The 19,325-nt window shown below is 37.5% G+C and overlaps 1 protein-coding gene across 1 annotated transcript in view; it reads right to left on the bottom strand.

Moving 5' to 3' along the window:
• LOC134546289 (homeobox protein aristaless-like) overlaps nt 1-19,040 on the bottom strand; it is a 337,421-nt gene extending 318,381 nt beyond the window's left edge. Inside the window, exon 1 of the mRNA XM_063389007.1 lies at nt 18,661-19,040. Within this exon, the coding sequence (XP_063245077.1) occupies nt 18,661-18,805 (145 nt within the window). The 5' untranslated portion in view covers nt 18,806-19,040. The remainder of the gene's footprint in view (nt 1-18,660) is intronic.
• Between the last annotated feature and the right edge of the window lie 285 nt (nt 19,041-19,325).

Here is a 19,325-nt window from a genome sequence, read left to right as displayed (position 1 = left end):
TACACTGTTATATGATTTACAATAAAATATTTAGGCCACCAGTTTCCAAAGAATTTATTTGTAATATTAGAAAAAAAATTACAGTGAATGCTATAAGTACCTACGAGGTGTGGTCAAAAAATACTGCAAATAATTTAATTACCAAAATGTAATTAGCTTACATCAAATCTGAACTATTCTCCTTCGAAGTAATCTCCTTGGCTAGCGATGCGCAGTCATCCGAATGCTGATGCCCTGATTGGAAGCACTACTGGAGGTGGACAGACGGGAACCTTTCCTTCAGCCAGAAACTCGCGGACCAGAAGCGAGGCGGCACGGCGCCATGAAGCCAGTTACCCAGTCTCCAGGTCTCTGTTTCGCAAACAACACTTCATGTTAACACGATGTACGAAATACTTGATTAGAGATACGGTAATTTCACTCATTCACTGAGTCATAACTCTCGCACTGTGTTCGTGATTGGACCGCAGTTATTTGGACACGCCCCTCTTTGACCGTGAGCCAACGATGCCCAGCCAGGAGAGAAGTGAGCGAATCAGGTAGTGCCAATTAACAAGGATATAAATTTTCTCGCTAAGAAATAAACCAATGGGAAAGCAAACTTGAGTTGAGCACTCCCATGACAATTCTATCCGCGAAATTTCCGAGTACATAGGTATACACGATGCGCGATAGACACGGTAAACACGACCTCACTCTTCCGGCTCTGGAAACCGACTGACAAGTCACAGCTTGTTCAAACTTGCCACTGACTATCTCACGGTTCAGGCTACCGGGCTTATTACTGCAAATAGATGCAGTTTCAGCAGTTGCTGCTATAAAAATTCATTTGCCGCATTTTTTATCACACCTCTTGTGTATATTCGTTAGATCACGGATTTTTTCCAAAACTATTTATATCACTGACATTTCGTTCGTATAGGTTCCTAGGGGGGGGGGGGGGGAGGGTCGTGATTGCTAGAGCTTCACACTTGAATAGCGCATTGCAGCTGATCTGTAGATTTGGGAATCGACTTGTGACAGTCATTCATGTCAACAACTTGTGACAGCGTTCAACTTAAACATATGCTATCTTTCACCTTTTAAAGCTGACTAAATTCAAGGACAAATAGTATAATGTTTTATTTTTTGGCTGAAATAAAACACTTAGAAATAAATCAAAAGTTTTCAGACCAGCTGGAATGTACTGTAGCCTAAGTACCTAAGTGGTCGATCCAGAATTCATAGCTATATGACATCCACCCCAGCATGATTTTAACATTTCAGCATCTGGTCGACACTTTCTGGATTCAACTTAGAACAGGTACCTATAGCCTTTCTCTGCCCCTCTTCTCAAAGCAAAGAACAATGCAATGGATACTTCTCAAAAGTTATAAGGAATTAAACTGCAATACCAATCAGTGTGTGTGAAAATATATTTTCGTGCATACGAATAATTTCTTTGTTAAAAATTAATTATCCTTAAACAATGCATTTTGGAAAAGCTTCCATTTGAATAAGTTAGTATACATGTGATGTGACTCAATGTCTCACCTAGAAAAATATATTCCCCAATGTATTAAAGTAGGTTTAAAACAGAAATATTATATTGTAAGAGGATTTACAAAAGGTTTTTTTTTTTTTTTAATCGTTTGACGTTTGACCAGTAGGAAAAATTTCTTGCAGTGGATATTGGCTTGATAAAAAAAACTTAATATAACATTTTGCATAAATAAGATTCAGATAAACCCCTAGGAAGTAAAACCAAAATGTGTAAATATTTAAATTCACAGGTGTACACGAATCGTAAAAAGATTTATTAAGTTTGTTCAACAAAACTAAGCCTGTAAGCACTAGTTAGGTTCCCGGGACCTATTTAAAGGGCCGCGTAAAATATCTTCAAGAAGTTCCAAATAATTCTCACAGAGCGCAGTGTCGTAGCTGTCACTCACTGAGGATTATCTCTCGCCACTACGTCCGCGAAGCCACCAGCCCGTGTGAACCGCAAGAGATAAAACTGCGTGCATGTAGTTTACCTGAACTTAATTACCGCGAGCTTCATTTTTTCTTCAAGCTTTGCCATCCACGCTTCGCCAAATTTTCTTTAGACCAGTAATTATTTATTTTTAAGAAAAAATTGGTAATAGGTGTTTGTTTCAAATATTCGTAGTGTGTTTATACAATAGCCTATTAATTCATTCTGAAAGTAAGTTTTAAAAATTATATAGTTTTTGTACTTAAGTAATGTAAGCAAAATATGGTTTATTCCTGTGTTTGGTTTCCTATGTAGTAACTTATCGCATTTATGGTATTACTACCCATTGTAATTACATACTATAATAGAGTAATTTAATAAACACACATAAACATAAAAAAACATATCAAAATCACAAATTTAATGTTCTTAATTTATAAACTCATACGAGCCTATGTGCTCTAAAATGTAGAACCTAATTAGACTACAAAGAAAAATTTAACATTTTTGTTTTAAAATTCAATAATGCTACTTAATGTTATGTTCCTGATTATAAATAGTACCGATAAGATATAGAGAATACTAGTATTATTACATCACGTAAAATGGTACCAAGCAAGATTCCATTTTTATTTTGCAACAGGGAAGCCAGGTTGTCGGTATTCGAATAATTGTTCTTTATTTCTTTAAGTAAGTTTTAACCTTGCGGTTTCATTAAAAAAGATACCACTGTAAAATTAATTAGTTTCAGTTCCTCTGTGTGGAGCATTTTGCATTTAAAACTTAATTAATGTGTTTTTAGTATAAGTTGTCTAAGGGGATATATGTGTGTGTGTGTGTGTGTATGGGTGTGAGATTGTGTAGTCCCCTGGATGTATTACTAATATTTAATAATATTTTTTTATATGAGTTGAAAAATTTTGTGTAAACAATTTTCATAATGTGAAATACTTAAAATAATGTTACAAATAATTTTGTTAAAATTCTCCAAATACACATAAAGGTTTTTACAGTTGTAATCAAACATTTATGTACATTTATGGAACTGAATTGATAGCAAAAAAATCTGTATATAAATAATATGACAGTTAAAGTTGTGTCATTTATAAACGGAAGTGAAGTGCTGTGTTTGTCAGCTAATAATCATCCAAATACGCGGTATAAAATACGAAATTTTACGCGGATTGATTTATAAGAAGCATTAAATTCTTGAAGACGTTTAAAGTTGTAATTTGTTTGCATTAGCATAAATATTTTGATGAGATACATACTCATGGGTTATTGCGAAATTCTATTTGTGAATTTCTTGTGTTTGACAAAAACATTTAACCAAAAATAAAACAATCCAATTGCGATATTAAAAATTCGAACATGAAGTTTTTTTCGAAATAAGATATCAAAATAATTAGGGATACATATACACAAACATAAAATTAGGTAGGTGATCATTAACTTATTTTTACTTTGGCAAGAAGGCTAAAATATATTTTGGTTAGTTTTCGAATATGGAAGGATACTTTACGGGTTAACAACTAGAAACATTAACTAACATATTATTGTCAAGCAAAAGACTACAGTGAAACCATGTGCTTACGTTGCCTCGACAGTTTATCAACTATTCCTTCACAAAGCAGCCAGCAGATCTGCATATCGTTATTTGCCTTACATGGCACTGAATACTATAATTAATTTTGGAATCTCTCTATTCACAGAACTTGTGGAGCATTCAGGGTAAGTATTGCATGATAACTCATCATGGAATTTTAAAAAAAAATAGTGGAATAAAACTTAATATGATAACTGTAGTAAGCCAAGAATTTTCAGATGAAAGACTCGGCATAACAGTATTTTTGCATGACTGCAATAGCATTTTTGTAGTCCGTTTTTAGTATATTCGCACCACTCTAAAGCTTTGATGAACTACTAATCTCGGGTTACCGAAGTTTTCTTTTGCTACGTGTAAACAACGCCATGTGACTATGTGGCAACTGTCAAAGATTGGCGTGATTTCCTTTTGAAATAAAATATGGTTTAGGTTTACTCTAGCTGCGATCAACTTGAAAGCTAGTGAATGTTTCGAGATAACTTGGCTATTACTGGAGGCCAATATTTAATGACTTTATTGAACAACATTTAACTTTAAACACTTTTATATTTTTGTGACATCTTCAATTGAGCCACAGTTGTTTTGCCATAACCCAAGTTTGTCTAAACTAATACAAAGGTTGTTATAAATATGCTTTTTCTTCCCCCGTCACACTGTATCTGCGTGCTAAATAGGTAGAAAAATTATATATAACTATAAAACAATGTTTTATGTTGTTACAAGAAGACTTTCTGAACTGGAATATGTGTTAAATAATAATTTGGCAGCTGATGATATCAAAATTTTTGTATGAACTTCCACAAAAACACTTAGCCTAAAGAAGTAGTTGCAAGATATAATTTTCTAAAATCCTAGCTTAGTCATTTTGTATTAACTCATTATATTATTTTATATTTTGGATCACAAAATTTATATTTTATGACGGCATCGACTTACATTTAGACGTACCTACTTGTGTTAAGAAAAAAATGTATCTATAAATTAAATATATATGGTAGGTATAGGCCCTATACCGCATCTTACTTAAGTTATAGATAGACTGGCACTTTGCAAGTATGTTAAACAGAGTAAAACATTTTTGTTCTATGTAAAATGCATTGTTATTGTAATTTCTTATACTTGTTTCTAGACAAGAACACTCTCAATTTTAACCTAATAGATTTCTCATTGTAATTTTTAGGGGCAGGCATTTTTCGCAAATAAATATGAACGCCTATTAGACTGCAACAAGGTATATCCGCACCAGCGGTTTCTTCCTTGTGATTGGTGGCAGACTGCGAGAGCAGTCATTGCCTTATTTGACTGAGCCACTTACGACACGTTTGCTTCCGGACTGAATTACTGTGATTGGTGTTGTAACAATCGACATGGACCTTTAACACAACTCACCCAATCACGAAACACAGACGATGCTACAGTGTTTTAACTTAGAATCTCATCATTAGAGACCTGCAAAATTCGCGGATTCATTTCGTGATATGCTACAATTCAAATAATTATACCTTAGCGCTGCTTCTACCACTGGTTCACTGTTAATCTGGATTAATGAGGGCCAATTAGAGACCCTCGCTAAAAGAAGTGTCGAATCACAGACACTCAGTCGAGACGACTCACAAGTCAGCAGCCAATGAACAGGTGGCATTTGCCCGAGTGTGTAGAGTGTAGTAGAGTCTATCCTGGAGGTCACTGAATCCGCGAATTTTGCAGGTCTCTACTCATCGTGAAATATCCACGCCCCTAATTGATTTATAACGTAGCTGTTAGCAAACACATAAATATGCATTCCAAAATAAAGTTACAAATAAATGCGTTTAAATAAAAGAAACAGCTAGTATAATGTTTCATGTCTTTACTGTATTTATTAAAACGGTAGGCTCTATCAGATAAAATATTTAGTAGATTTCTAGCTTTGTAAAATGGCCAAATTAAAAAAAAAACGAATTCATGCATTAAATTTTGCGTAACTTTGCCAAGCTGTTGTAACGGGCAGAATCGCCGTCTGAAGGTCGCCTCGTCGGGGTTCTACGGGTTATTGTGGCTACGCGATAGCAGTGTGGGATGGAGGAGATAAGCGCCTGCTGCGTCTCGCGAGTGGCGACATGGTTGACATTCCCGCCGCAGTACCGCCTTGGCAGCACTTGCCTGTCTTTCCGTCAATGCTGGTTGGAACAAGTCAATATGATAGTTCCAGACATCGCGCCGATGTGTGGTAGGTATCCGTACCATTTCATCTCCGTCTCAATTCTATGGGCCGTCGTTCATCACGCACGTGTGAGCTTAAAGAACCCTTCACTCGTCGAAGTGAAAATTAGTAGCACTTAAATTCAATTAGTAAAGCACTCCCAGGTATAGCAGACATAAATGTTGAACACACAAGTATTTCGTGATGATTTTTGCATGTCATGATTCAATTGTCATTTTTTCAAGAGTTATGTAATGTCCTATAAGACTGCACACTGGCTTTAAACAAGGCGTTATATTTGAGTTATTTTAAAATAAAATAATTGCACTTGTCACAATAAAACTTTATTTTGGTACAAAATAAGGTTGCGTACAGGCTGGGTTTTTATTAAAAAGCTTACATTATCATGATTAAAAATATGTCTCAATTAAATTTAAGGAAAAATTACAAAATTTTATACAGTAAATAAAATAACTTAATAAAACTCTGTGTAAAAATTTTATTAACATCCACCAAATTTATTTTTAACTAGCGCTCATTCTTAAATCCAAGATACCATGTGTCCTGGGTTGTGATACTGTGCAAGGTATCAATGTGAATGATCGTGATTTCAGGACTTCACCGCCTCTTCCCGCCCTGTTTTAGGGTCTGGAAAATTCGCGAGTTGAGGGACCTCTAGAATGAACTCCACGGCCCTCTTTACACTAGGAGAAAATGCCACTTGTATACTGGCTGCTGACATGTGATCTACTGGGCAGACTGTGATTAGATACTTCTAAACTCGAGGGTTTCTCATTGGCCCAGAGTCCTCCGCGTGATGTGTGAGCCAATAGCAGACACAGCATAATCGTAAGTATTTCGATTTTAACCTATCGCGAATTGAATCCAAGAATTTCTCTGGAAAATAAAAATATAGTTTTTGAGATGATATGGCACATAGCTATTTATTTATTTATTAATTTCCGGTAGTTTTGTTTATAGATTATAACATTTGCGAATTAAATAGCTACTTATGGAAATAGTATGAATAGCATTTGAACGGTATGCGACTCGCGTAAGTCGTGTTGAAGGTACATTCCACTCACTCGCCGGTAGATGCGAGAGTTCTCCCAATTCGTGGTTGCACGGAACAAACTTGACATCGGAGCGTCTCCCCGCCTCCCCTGCGGGCCATTGTCTCGGGTCTCAGATGACAGGGGCGGACATGGGCGGACATGGGCGGACCGGCCTGATGACAAGATGCGCTCGTGGGGACAATGGAGTGACGCCATCGACGCGTCACGTGTCGTCAGACTGCCCGCGCGCGGAGGGGCGGCATTCTCTGGCTTTACGGCCTGCATTCCGGGATGCACATCTTCCCCCGTCCCCGTCCCCCCCTCCCTTGTGCGCGGCCGCCACGCGCGTTCCGAGCGAAACTTCACTTGAACGTTCAGAGCGTCTCGTGACTCTGTGTCAAGACGAGAACAGTTGAGAGCTGGTAAACTACGGTTCTGTATGTAGTTTTCGAGTTAGGCTAGAGGCTTGTTTAAAAAAAATAATTAACAAACCACTCTGCACCAAAGTATTATATATTGTGACAAAAAATGTTTAATCAAACATGATAGATAGACTTACTTTCAGGGAAGGAAGTTAATTTGGAAGACTTGCACAGCAAAAAAAAAAAAATCGGGTAATTTGACTAGTCATAAGTTTAAAAAAGATACTTTGATAACTTAGAAAGTATTTGGAAGAATAGCTAATTAAAGAAAATAACTTTATAAGTTAGCAAACTATTTTTTACAGTGTGAATAGTCAAATTTACCCGATTAATAATTGTTGCCGCCGCATATGTCGTGCAAAGAATTTTGTTTCCCTTAAAATCATAGGATGTATTATTTTATTTTTAATTATTAACAATAGCAGGGTTATTTATGATTTAGTAGCAAACATTTTCGGTTACGGTATCTAATAATTTTGTGCTGGGTGTGAATTTAAAAAAGTCTGAAAAAATTCGTATAGGCCTAACTCAAAAACTACGAAATATTTTGAATTTTTATTTTTTGACCCAGAACAGCAATTTATTGGCCTGCCAAATGTTCTCGGCTTGATGATGAATTATGGGATATTCTGTACAATAAGTCTTATTGAACGTGCTATTGTAAAAGTGTGTGTGTATGTGTGTGTAGGCCTAAACATTCGAGCAAGATTTGAAGTAGGCCCCTCTAAAAGTAACTTATTTATGTTCGTGGCAAATTCACAGTTCCACGTACGTGATAAATGGATGCATAGGCGCATTCGTTCCTAGGCTAGTGGCAATGTTCATATTACCATCTGACTGAAGGATATTGAAAGTCGATTTTAAGAAGATCTTCCAATATCGTTCAATTTAATGTAAACCAACGGTGAAAACTAAGCCTACAAACTGTCCGCAGTACATTGATTGGTTTAGTGATTTCAAAATTAAGAAACACGGAGGATGAACAGCTGTTTTTACATGTAAGCAACATCTAAATCACCGAATTTTCAGTGTTTGTGTGGAATCTGACTTTAAATAACTCACTGAGTTCGGGGGGGGGGGGGGGGGGAGCCGATCGGTGGAAGAAAGGTTGTAATTGCATTTCTCAGTGATTACTAAAAAAAGTGTCATTTTACATCGATGTAGATAGCTGTATCCCGCCGATGTAGGTGTATCTCTACCTTATATTTGTGAGTTATTTTAAACATATTTTACTCCCACAATGGAAAAGAAATTTATCACTAACTAATGAACAATTTTACACGATCAAAAATTCATTGTAACTCTATTTTTACAGAAAGTTCAAGTAAAAATACACACTATTTTATTTATTTTATACATACCAAACATTTCTTAATTTCCTACTTACGAATGTGTAAAACCACACAAAGTCTATTTTACAATCTTAGCTACATTGCATGTATAAGTGTAAAATTACACACAGTGTAAGTTCGTTCGTAACTTACTCATACTTACGTGTAATAATACACCAACTTCGAAGGTGAAGCATTACAGTTTTTTTTACAGCGTGGACTGGGCCACAAAATATTATTGGGAATTCATTTTGGTTTTCCCAACTTTTTGCACATAACATAACAAACAAATAACATATTTGGTTTATCTGAGGTGAAGGTTTCAAGTTATTTACCGTGTGGTGTAAGTAGGAACTAAAAATAACACTAGAAACTTTAGCTTTCCGCTCCCATAGTAGATGTAGGATATAAACTGGTAAAAAACGATTTATTATTCAAAGAAGCTATACTTAACTCACTATGGCTTGGGTAGCTTAGGACTGTGCCTATAGTGGAAGTGTGCGTTATACCACGCGAATTCCTAGTTCACCTTTTACGACTCAACATTCAATTAGTGTTGTAATAAAGTAGAGACTGTGAAGATTGTTTTACTGGTCTAATGAAGGCACGAAAGTTTTTGGTCTGTCCTAAACTTTTTGAGAGACGTATTTCACATTAAAAATATTTAAATCAAAGGTGCGTGATTAAATCATCGTTATAAAGGTATTAGGTAGGCTACGCCTTATAATGTAGTAAGTATGTCTAGTAGTGATTTGAGCGAGTAATTTTCCCTTTGTTATCTGTCGTCGCCATCCATGTTGTTTGTCCCGGTTGTGTCTGTCGTGATCCTAATATCGAACTGTGCGGCATTAGGATCACAATTTTTATACACTTACGTTTTATGCATACTTATCAATTTTGAAAAAATCTCTTCCGCGAAATGTATTTGAATGAAACTTAACGTAAAGTAGGCTATTAGCCTATAACCAAGTTCTGTCTACATTTATTATAGCTTATTTCGAATAGTTACAATTACGCTTAAAATATGATTTTAATCAAAACTTTTATCAGCAAACAAGATTAACATTTGGATAGAATGTAAGTATACACTGTACCACATCGCTATTAAAAACAAACAATGAAATTGATTTAAAATATCGGTAAAATGAATAAAAAATATATTCGATTCTCATAGCTATAATATCTTATATTGCTGCAGATTGGACTAATAAAAAAACTGTTTTCCGAAGAGACTACGAAAAGTGCAACAAAGGCAGTCAGAAGAAAATGGATGGAATAACAAAGATCATCCAAAGTTTTCGACGTTCCCAAATCAACATTGCATGACAATATTAACTCCAAATTTAGAGAAATTAACTAGTCCACAAATAGGCAGAAAAACAGTTCTTACAAAATATTTAGAAAATGATCTGGTTTAACATTGTTGAGATATGGAGAAGAGATTGTGTATTCTGACAACCAAGGAAGTATAAAAAATTGTTTTTCAGTTATCATAAAGAAATTGGATTCACATCCTTTTGACAAAGACAACGAAGCAGTTGGGTGGAAATGGCTCCGTAACTTTATTAAGAGGAATCTTCAGTTAAGTCTTAAAACACCTTCAGCAAAGTGTTTAGGGAGAGTGAAAGGTTTCACAAAGAAAAATGTGATTGTTTTTTACATTGATAAACCTTTAGTGGAAATTATTGACAACCAGCCTAATATAATCTACACTTGTGACGACACATAAAGAAAGCAAAGTCGTTTCATTGAAAGGAAAACTTCAAGTGGTAGATGTGTCATCAGCTCTTTAGTAACGGTAGTTACCTACACAGAAAAACATTTTCTGAAATATCACAAAGGATTTATTTGGACACCAGTTCCCAATAAATAGTTTGTAATACTACAAGAAACAACACAGGCTAGGTTATGTTTGCATATTATGAAATACGTTTTTGGAGATAATACTGAGTATTTCTTACGAAAATTATCCCATTATTTTAAATTTTTACTGATGTTTCATTCATACATAATATTTTGAAACACGCGGCGCGCGACAATTCCTGTTGGCCGGGTAGCATCGGGCGCGCGGTTAGGCGCCACGAAGACGTCATCATGTACGTAGTGCGAGAGCATACGTAACACGTGGGAAAGATAATCCAATATTTAATAATTGGACTTTATTTGTTTTATTATGCGTATTAACGTGTGCAGTTAATACTGGAAAGCTATTCAGGGAACGGTTTACAAATAACTTTAACTATTGGAGGTACTGGGACAACAGAAAACATAAATGCCCAGGTAAGAATCCGAAACCAGTATTAATGAAAACACTGGTGATACAGTTGTTTTCATGTAATTGTAAAATTTACAATTACCTTAAATTTTTCATGAATTGTTCTGTTCCATTTACAAAAAGAAAGAAAAATTTGTGTGTGCACGAGTGCCGCGGGGCATTTTGTCCCACAACGTCTTGTATTTCCCAGGGGAGGGGGGGGGGAGAACATGAAACGAGAACTACTCGATGGAGCTCTAAATGGTTCAATGGAGTGCGCCACAAATCAGGATAGAAACAAGTTGAGATCTTTATGCAGAGATTTCAGGAACAGTATTTATAGTCTGCTAAACCCACAACGAAGGTGTTGCGATTTTACTTTTGAATGGACACTATTCTCACAGGAGAAATTTAGAACTTTTGGATATAACTAGTGACAATGGCGTCTACATTAAATACTTAACTTCACACTTCATACGTAAATTTCAGCCCCTTGATAGAACATTTATGTTCCCATTGTAATCACACTGCCACCAGGCTGTTGAGACATGGCTGAAGCCAAACTCTGGCCGAGTTGTAACTCATTATCAAGTGGCTCGTCTCCCATAGGTGAGGTATAGTTTTCCACAAGTGGTTTAAGGGCATCAGCTTTGTATCTATGCAGCCGAAATTTTTTGAAGCACATGAGTCCATAACCGAAGTGAATACAACAATTTTCACAGGCAACAGCTTTATCATGTTCTGTTGACTCTACGAGAGTGATTCCACCAGAAGTAAGCATACTTTCAACTATTGGGCGGGAATCAGTCACCCAAGGAAGGGGACATCCAGCTTGCCATGCTGCTGTGCTAACTGATCCCTAGCCCATAAAACAGACACAGAAATAATTCGAAGAAAGGGAAGAAAGTTGATAAGACAACTCAACCAGGGACTAGCAGAGGGCCTAGCCCTTCAACATCAGCACTCGCCTCTACTACAGGAAAAAAAAAACACATAGGCTTAAGCGAAAACAGCAAAGTTCTTCTGAATGCAGCCAAGAGGATGTCGTAGAAAACACCTGATTAAAGAAGTGGTGATGACTGTCAGTGCCTTTATCGCCATGGAAACTATTTCTTATACCGAGAAGGTGAAACATGAATCACTTGTGTGACATGCAGAACATGGTGCCATGCGGATTACTCTGGATCCCGCAACTATAAGATATTCGTTTGTGATTTTTTTTTCGACTAATACAAACCAATAATCACTAGTTCTATGTGTTTCATTGTCTTTGCATTTATAACCACTGATGTTTGCTTCAAAATAATTTTTTTCGTTTACTGCCTCAAACTGTGTGATATTAGGCACACCATTTGACATTGTTGTCTTTTTCTGTGAAATTGTTTTTAATATTTATAGGTTTTGTACAACAATAAAGTAACACTATTTTCTATTATACTTGTGGAAGAAAATATTTCAATTAGAAATGGCCCCCATAGTCTCTTTTACAAATAACATATGGCTATAAAAATGAAACCAACAACATTCATTTGGGAATGCTTCAGACAATAATAAGTTTTTGTTTTCAGATTTCTGCATAAGTGTTAGCTAAGAAAGAAAAGAAAAATATTTTTCTTTTTTACTCATAGTGATAATACACTTATACAAACAAAAATGACAATATTTTTAAAGGTATATACTTTTATTAGAACGAGTTTCACCAAAATAAAGAGAAACCTTTTCACCAAAAAAATCTGTGCGCCCATTATACTGCAATATGCCTTGCCCACAGTAGCTATTACTGTACTTCTTTGCAATTAGCAACATTCTGCCAGACAAACCATTGCTCTATTTAACCGGACCATTCAGGACGTGCTTGCTTCTGTACACATATACTGTGATTGATCTGTCTACAGTAGACTGACTGCTGCGGGAGAAGGCGCCTGCCTCATGAGCTGCCAGCTCTAGCATCCGAGCAGACTCCATTAGGGAGTACATAGCCTCTACGCACCCAGGCACCTCGCTACCTCCTCGAGGTACCAAGGTTGTTACTAAGTGAACACTGCCGGGGAGTCCTCGTCTCTCGACATCCTCAGATGTTGGACAGAGGTAGGCTACCTATCTGAGAGGTGGCGCTCTCTGCAGGCAACAGCGGGGAGTCAGCACTGCCGGGCCCTCAGGCCATCGGGTCCCAAAGGCCTTGGCTCACCGTGAAGAACCCATGGCGTGATGGGTGGAGTATCCGAGGACAGCCCTGCGGGACCGAGGCAGTCCCCTGCTGGCTCACGGGCCAGCAGACCCTACAAGCCCGCGAGTGCCTGGACACTAGCTGAGGTTCCTTCTACCGGCTGGCAGTTGGTGGCCCTGATAGCTCAGAGCACGCCCCGTTGAAGGGCGGCGACACAGCTCCGGTGCTCGCTGCGGCCAGGCCACAGGCTCCTGAGTCCCAGAGATGTCGCGCCTTGTGGTGCTCTTGGGACGGGGATCGCAGGTTAGTTGAATGCTTAAGGGTGTGTGGAGTGGACGGCAATGATGCTGGGATGGGTCGCCCCAGCCTCTCATGGTAGCTCCTCCTCAAACACCTCCAAGTCTCGTTGAGATAGCGTGTCCCGTTCCCTGTGGCTCTAGGGAGCTCGTGTTGTTGGATCCAGCCCTCACCAGGGGGTAGTTGCCATCACATCCACACGTGAACAATTACGCAGTCGTAGCTGATCTACCAATCTGTCTACAGTGGACACACACCTGAAATAAATCATGGAACACTGACTATGCTTCAGTGTTTCAACTCACAGCTAGTCTAAAATATTTTCGTGAAAAATACATAACCCGTAATTATGAGTTCAACCTAAAAAGGATATTACTACATTGATAACAAATGTGGATTTCGAATTTCTGGTACTTATTCGTTGAGTTTTTAATACCATAAAAAGGTATTGATAGCAATATATTTGATTGACTTATTTGCTTACTTTATAGACGATTGTTTTGTTTGCAGTAGTTCCACTCTTACACTCCTGGCAAGAACTTGCACAACTCGTCTGTTGTTATTTACTGCGCCGAGCGCAGGCTGAACGCGTGTGACCGCGTGTTTTGAGAACTCGATGCAATCAACTCGCATAGTGTTGCGTGTCAGTATGTGTGTTTGTGTGTGTGTGTCGCATGGGAGATATTTGTCTCGAATAATACATCCAGTAGAAATCCGATCAAGATTTTTTTAAACTGATAATCTCAATGTTGTGGTAATAAATGATAATAGTGTTGGTGACTGAAACAATGTGAGAAACATTGTGCTATCATTCGTTTAGCTAAAAATAACCCAGTTATTAAAAATTGTAATTGAAATATCGCAGTTATTGGGGAGATATTTTTCCTACCTGGTTATAACCTATATTTTATTTATTACTGAAAAAGCGTCTCCTTTATTTTCGTGAAACACTTTTTGATGAATAGACTACTATCAAAACATATGGTCAATTTTGTTATTGTAAGTGTATTAGAAGTATGAGAAAAAAATATTGAATCAAATTTTGCTTTTCTTTCTTAGCTATCACTTATACAGAAATCTGGGGGGTGGGGGGTAATTTATTATTCTCTTAAGCATTCTCTAATTAATGTTGTTGGGTTTATTTTCGTAAAACTTTTTCGTTTTTGAGAAAAATGAGTTTGAATAATAACTGGCTATACATTTTCTTTTTAGATTATCTCTAGGACAGTTCAAGGAAAGGCATGTATCGTATTCTCATGGTGGGCCAACATTACGTCATGTTTTTAATAACATTGGCTATGGGGGACCATTTCATCATGCTTACCTCGTTTTACCATTTCAAAATGGGTATGATAATAGGTTTAGTTCCCTATTTAAATTTACCTTTTTTATGTTGTTGTAAAGACCAGAAACTAAATATTTGATGTGAAACAAGCCATTTTAAATATAATTTCCTTGGCAAGTTGGAACACCGTGAAATATTTTATTAATGTAACCGAATGAGTTAACTAGTTGAGAAAAACATTTTGTAGATGTAGACGTGAAGGTAATTGTGCTAGAAATTTTACAAATAATTATATGTTATACCTAGTTGTTTATTGAATAAATACGTTAAGTGTGTGTTTTTAAATTTGGCCGGTACAGTAATCACAAAATAATCATACATTCACATTTGAAGATGTTTAAATGTTATTCTCGTAACGTCCTATTAAACAAGTAATCAAACCTCAATAAATAAATAACATAATTAACAACTTAAATTGGTGTGGTTGTCAATAGTAGTTCACGTTAGTTCGTAATTTGCCTACATTTTGTCGGATTAGGGTTTTTGTATTCCTACAGCAATTTATTTGTACTTATAGCGATATACTTGTTGCACTTGTGTGTAGGCCAGGCTACCAGCCTACAAGCTTTGCAAAAAAAATATTTTATTTGTGAATTTTCTAATGTAATTATACTATGTTCTACAAAAATATTTTCGATCCAGGTATTTTATTTTCACTTTGTACATTGCAACAACTCTCGGCGTATTAATGTGTGATTTTAATATGTAGTCTATAGTTGACTCTGCATCTCACGATTGCTTGTGACAGTAAGATTCCAACACGGTACCACTTCTGGAGACGCATTTAGTGGACTGTAAGTATGGAACAACGGGAAACTGATGCAGTAGACTATTTATGTAATTTATTATTTTGCCTAGGCTTAGTAGGCCTATGGCTTTTTCATGTGCCAAGTGAGTATCCAGTAGAAAAATGGTATTTTGTTCTATGGAATAGAATACCTGAAACTTAATCCTGTACACTGTAAAATATTTGTTTTTAGGTTTTCAAATAAATTCTTTGGAACTAAAATTCCCAAAACATTTTGTTATAGATTTTCAATTAGAACACTAGGTATAAATTTTGCAATATATTTTTCTGAGTATATAGATCTAATGCTTTTCCTTAACAATCAAATAGTTTATTTTCCCAATATTTTAGTCTTCCAGCAATGCGTGCGAAAGTATACACTATTTTACTCGTAACGTTACAAAACATATATTGGAAATTATTTTTAAAATGGTTTCTTTATAAAATGTGCAAATGTTTTACTGTGTAAGTATGATTAACAGAAAAGGCTACTTTATTCAAAAAGTTGCAGACGTTATGAGTCTGCCGATTAATTAAATCTAGTAAAAAAATTCAAATATTTTTTACGCCTTCAACATTAAAGAAATAATATTTTACTTTAAAATCATTAATATATTAAAATCAAATTGTTTCCTCATCAATCCACCATCTAAACTTTGCGCAGTCACCTTAGCCTATTTATGTTTAGGCTAAGTGTATTGTTTTATGATGTTATAAAATCATTACCTACTTATATTTTTGTGCGAATAAAAACCACTAAAAACGCTACCCTAGATTTTTTTTGTTATTTATTATAGGCCTAGTTTGTGTAATTCCATTTATGTGTTAAAACATACGAAAAAATAGGCTGTTGTAATTAGAAGTAAATTAAAACTTCTAGACTTGCAATTTAAACTTTAAATTAGTACCCTAATAAATATTAAAATCTCTTTTAAAACGTGGTGTAGGGCCAATAGTTTAAAACATAGCTTTATTTAATACGTTTAATAATGCCAATAACTTATAAATATCTTTGCCTATAGCCTATAATCTAGAGCTAACATAATCGACAAAATTAGTTCAATAGTTAAGCTGTTAGGTGGAGGAAGTTTCTTACAAATACTTGGCACTTTATACTAAATGCGTGTTGTAATTACATAATAACATATTCTGTGTTTAGGTTATTTAAAATGTTTTAATCGTGTAGGTTGTGAGTGATAAGTTAGTTGCAAACTCCACCGTTTGAGCAATTGTTGAGTTAAAACTAAAAGAACACGTCGACTTCTGTCTGGTCCGAAAATTATTGTTTTCTTTTTGGTAAATTGTTATTCAACACATTGTCACGGGCAGTTCATTCAAGTTTAACGCAACGATGGTTTATCATGTTTAACTCCAATGTTAAACTAAATCTACATACAACCAGTACGAGCGAAGTAAAACTAGGTAGAGCAAAATATTTATTGAAAAAAAAAAAAAAAATTCCACTCTAAATCTGAATAAATTATTTCAGTCCGTTAAATGGTTCTCTCTTTAAAGTCAATTAACAAGCTTGAGCTGAAAAATAAGTTTACTTTACACAAAAACATTAGGGCGTACAAACCTACCTGCGGTTACGAAGTCGCCACTAAATAAGTGAAATCACTAATACCTAAATCAATGCAATTTGTCAATTTTAAGTAGTCACTAACATTGAAATATATACGTTTTTTTGCATGAAACGTGGTAGCATAGTGTGAAGTCTCTAGAGGTTACGGGTTCGAATCCTGATTTATGTTTCCTGTGGTTCATCTGATTCCCTCAGATGCTCTGGGCTCATGTACCTAGTCTATCACTGATTTGTTCCCCGAGACTGTCCCTCATTTCATTGTCTGGTGGTGTGCTAGTCTGTTTCATCTAACTTGTCTGAAATCAGACAGTTAAAGGTACGAGGCTATACCAGTGGTAGGTACCTAACATTCCTTAACTGCCACTTGCAAAGCATCGCATGTTGTTTGTTCACGAACAATGACAGCCACATGAAGTAGTTCACAAACACTGTTGACGGAACAACAGTGGCGGAAGGATACGTAGACCATCGGTGCTACTTTTAGAGAACTGTCGACTTCCAGACAAGTTACGCAACATGGGCTATAAGTAGGCTGTGCTGTCTCTAATGAAATGGCCGTCGGCGAGTCGCCAAGTCCAGCTCAAAGACAGCGACGAAAACAATGTAGGCCTACTAGCAACTAGTGTGCACTTATTTTAAGAAATTCTCACTGGGTCTTCCTAAAATTTATATTTTAGAACAACATTAAAAAATGTTGTTTACACGCTACAAAATTTTTGGCTGGGTGAATAGTCACAAAAAATTTGAAATGGCATACCTATATAAGTTATATTTATATACCTTATATACCTATATATACCTTATATATATAGATACCTTATATATACCTATACCTTATATATAAGTACACGCATTAGAACATTGTAGAACTTTCTGCAGTCCATTCTCTCTTATGCGAACACTTCCGAAATTAACCTTTGGGAAAAGTCACTGCCAGTATCTAATCCAAAGCAAATAGTATAGTAGGTAAGTCGGTAGGTAGCAAATGAAGAACACCTACCTAATTATTCCGTGGCTTAAAGTCTTATTGGAAGCGCTGGCGCAATGAAATATGTTTCACTTCGTTATCAGCACTAGAGTGGGTAGAATAGGTATGCGTAAACGTAAGAAAGGTTTACCTATAGTTTTACAATTTGACGGTTGCCCACAATCACGCACGTATACGGGCTAATGTTGCATTGCCGCCTGGCTTTTGTCGAGACGCCATTTACTAACATCTACAAATTTATCTTCAGTGTCTGTTACAAGCCTTTAAATTTGCTTGAATTAGTTTGACTTAATTTTTTTTCTTTTTAGCATTTTTTTCGGACAGTGAAAATAACTAAGTAATGTATTTCAATGGGGTAAGATGTAGTTTTCGCGAAGATTTTGAGACTATAGCTGAGAGTTAAAACACCGTAGCATCGTCTGTGTTTCGTGATCAGTAGACTTTCTTTTAGGTTAATGCCTGCTGTCAGCACCCCAATCATAGTAATAGGTACATTCCGGAAGTAAGAGCGTACTAAACAGCACGGTATACGTGTTCAGATTTTTTTTTCGCGAAAAATGTCTTTTTTTATGTATTTCCACGGAAGTTTTTAAGAAACGATAACTTTGGCAGAAAGTAGACCTTCTGCAAGCAGTGCAGGGTCCCCTGGAGGCCGAGCGGGGCAGCCGTGCAGCCGCGCGCACTCACCAGCGGGGCACGGGGCCGGCAGCTCAGCGCCGCCGGAGTCGTCACGCACGTCCACCAGGCTGCGGATGGAGAAGACGGACTTGGCGGCGCGCGTCTTGCCGGCGGCCGGGTCCGCCGGCGGGCGAGGCCTCGTCGTCAGGTCCATGGTGCGACTCCCGCCCGCCAGCTGTCCTCGCTGTCGTGCACCGCGGAGAGGTTCTTCAGCATGGAACCACCGGAGAACTCGAGGACACCACTCCGGCAACCCGACGACAACCACCACGACAGCGATGAACGACCCAGGCCGAGACTCCGCGACACACGTGTCGGTTGTCGCGCAAGGGTCGCGCGCGGCGCGGGCGACTGTCGACCTTACAGCGGCGGCGGAGAGGCGCGGCGCGCATGGCCCTCGCGCCACACTGTCTCGGCGGCCGGCTGTCGCGCGCCAGCCCTCTTCCCCTCCTTGCCACGTCCTCCCCCCCTCGACCACATCCATCCCCTCCACCGGCCCTCGCGCCCCTCCCACCCGACCCGCCTCCTCGCGCCGGCCAACCGGAGGGAGGACACGCCCCTCCTCTCGCCCCTCCTTCCCCACACACGCGCGCGCCGTTAACATGGCTAACATGAGGGCCTCTCCCCCGGGGCCGCACCTAATGAGTTTAGGAGGTGATTAACATAGCTGCGCC

Source organism: Bacillus rossius, chromosome 1 (assembly GCF_032445375.1).
Source record: "Bacillus rossius redtenbacheri isolate Brsri chromosome 1, Brsri_v3, whole genome shotgun sequence".
NCBI lineage: Eukaryota > Metazoa > Arthropoda > Insecta > Phasmatodea > Bacillidae > Bacillus > Bacillus rossius.
This window is presented reverse-complemented; position numbering and strand designations above follow the sequence as displayed.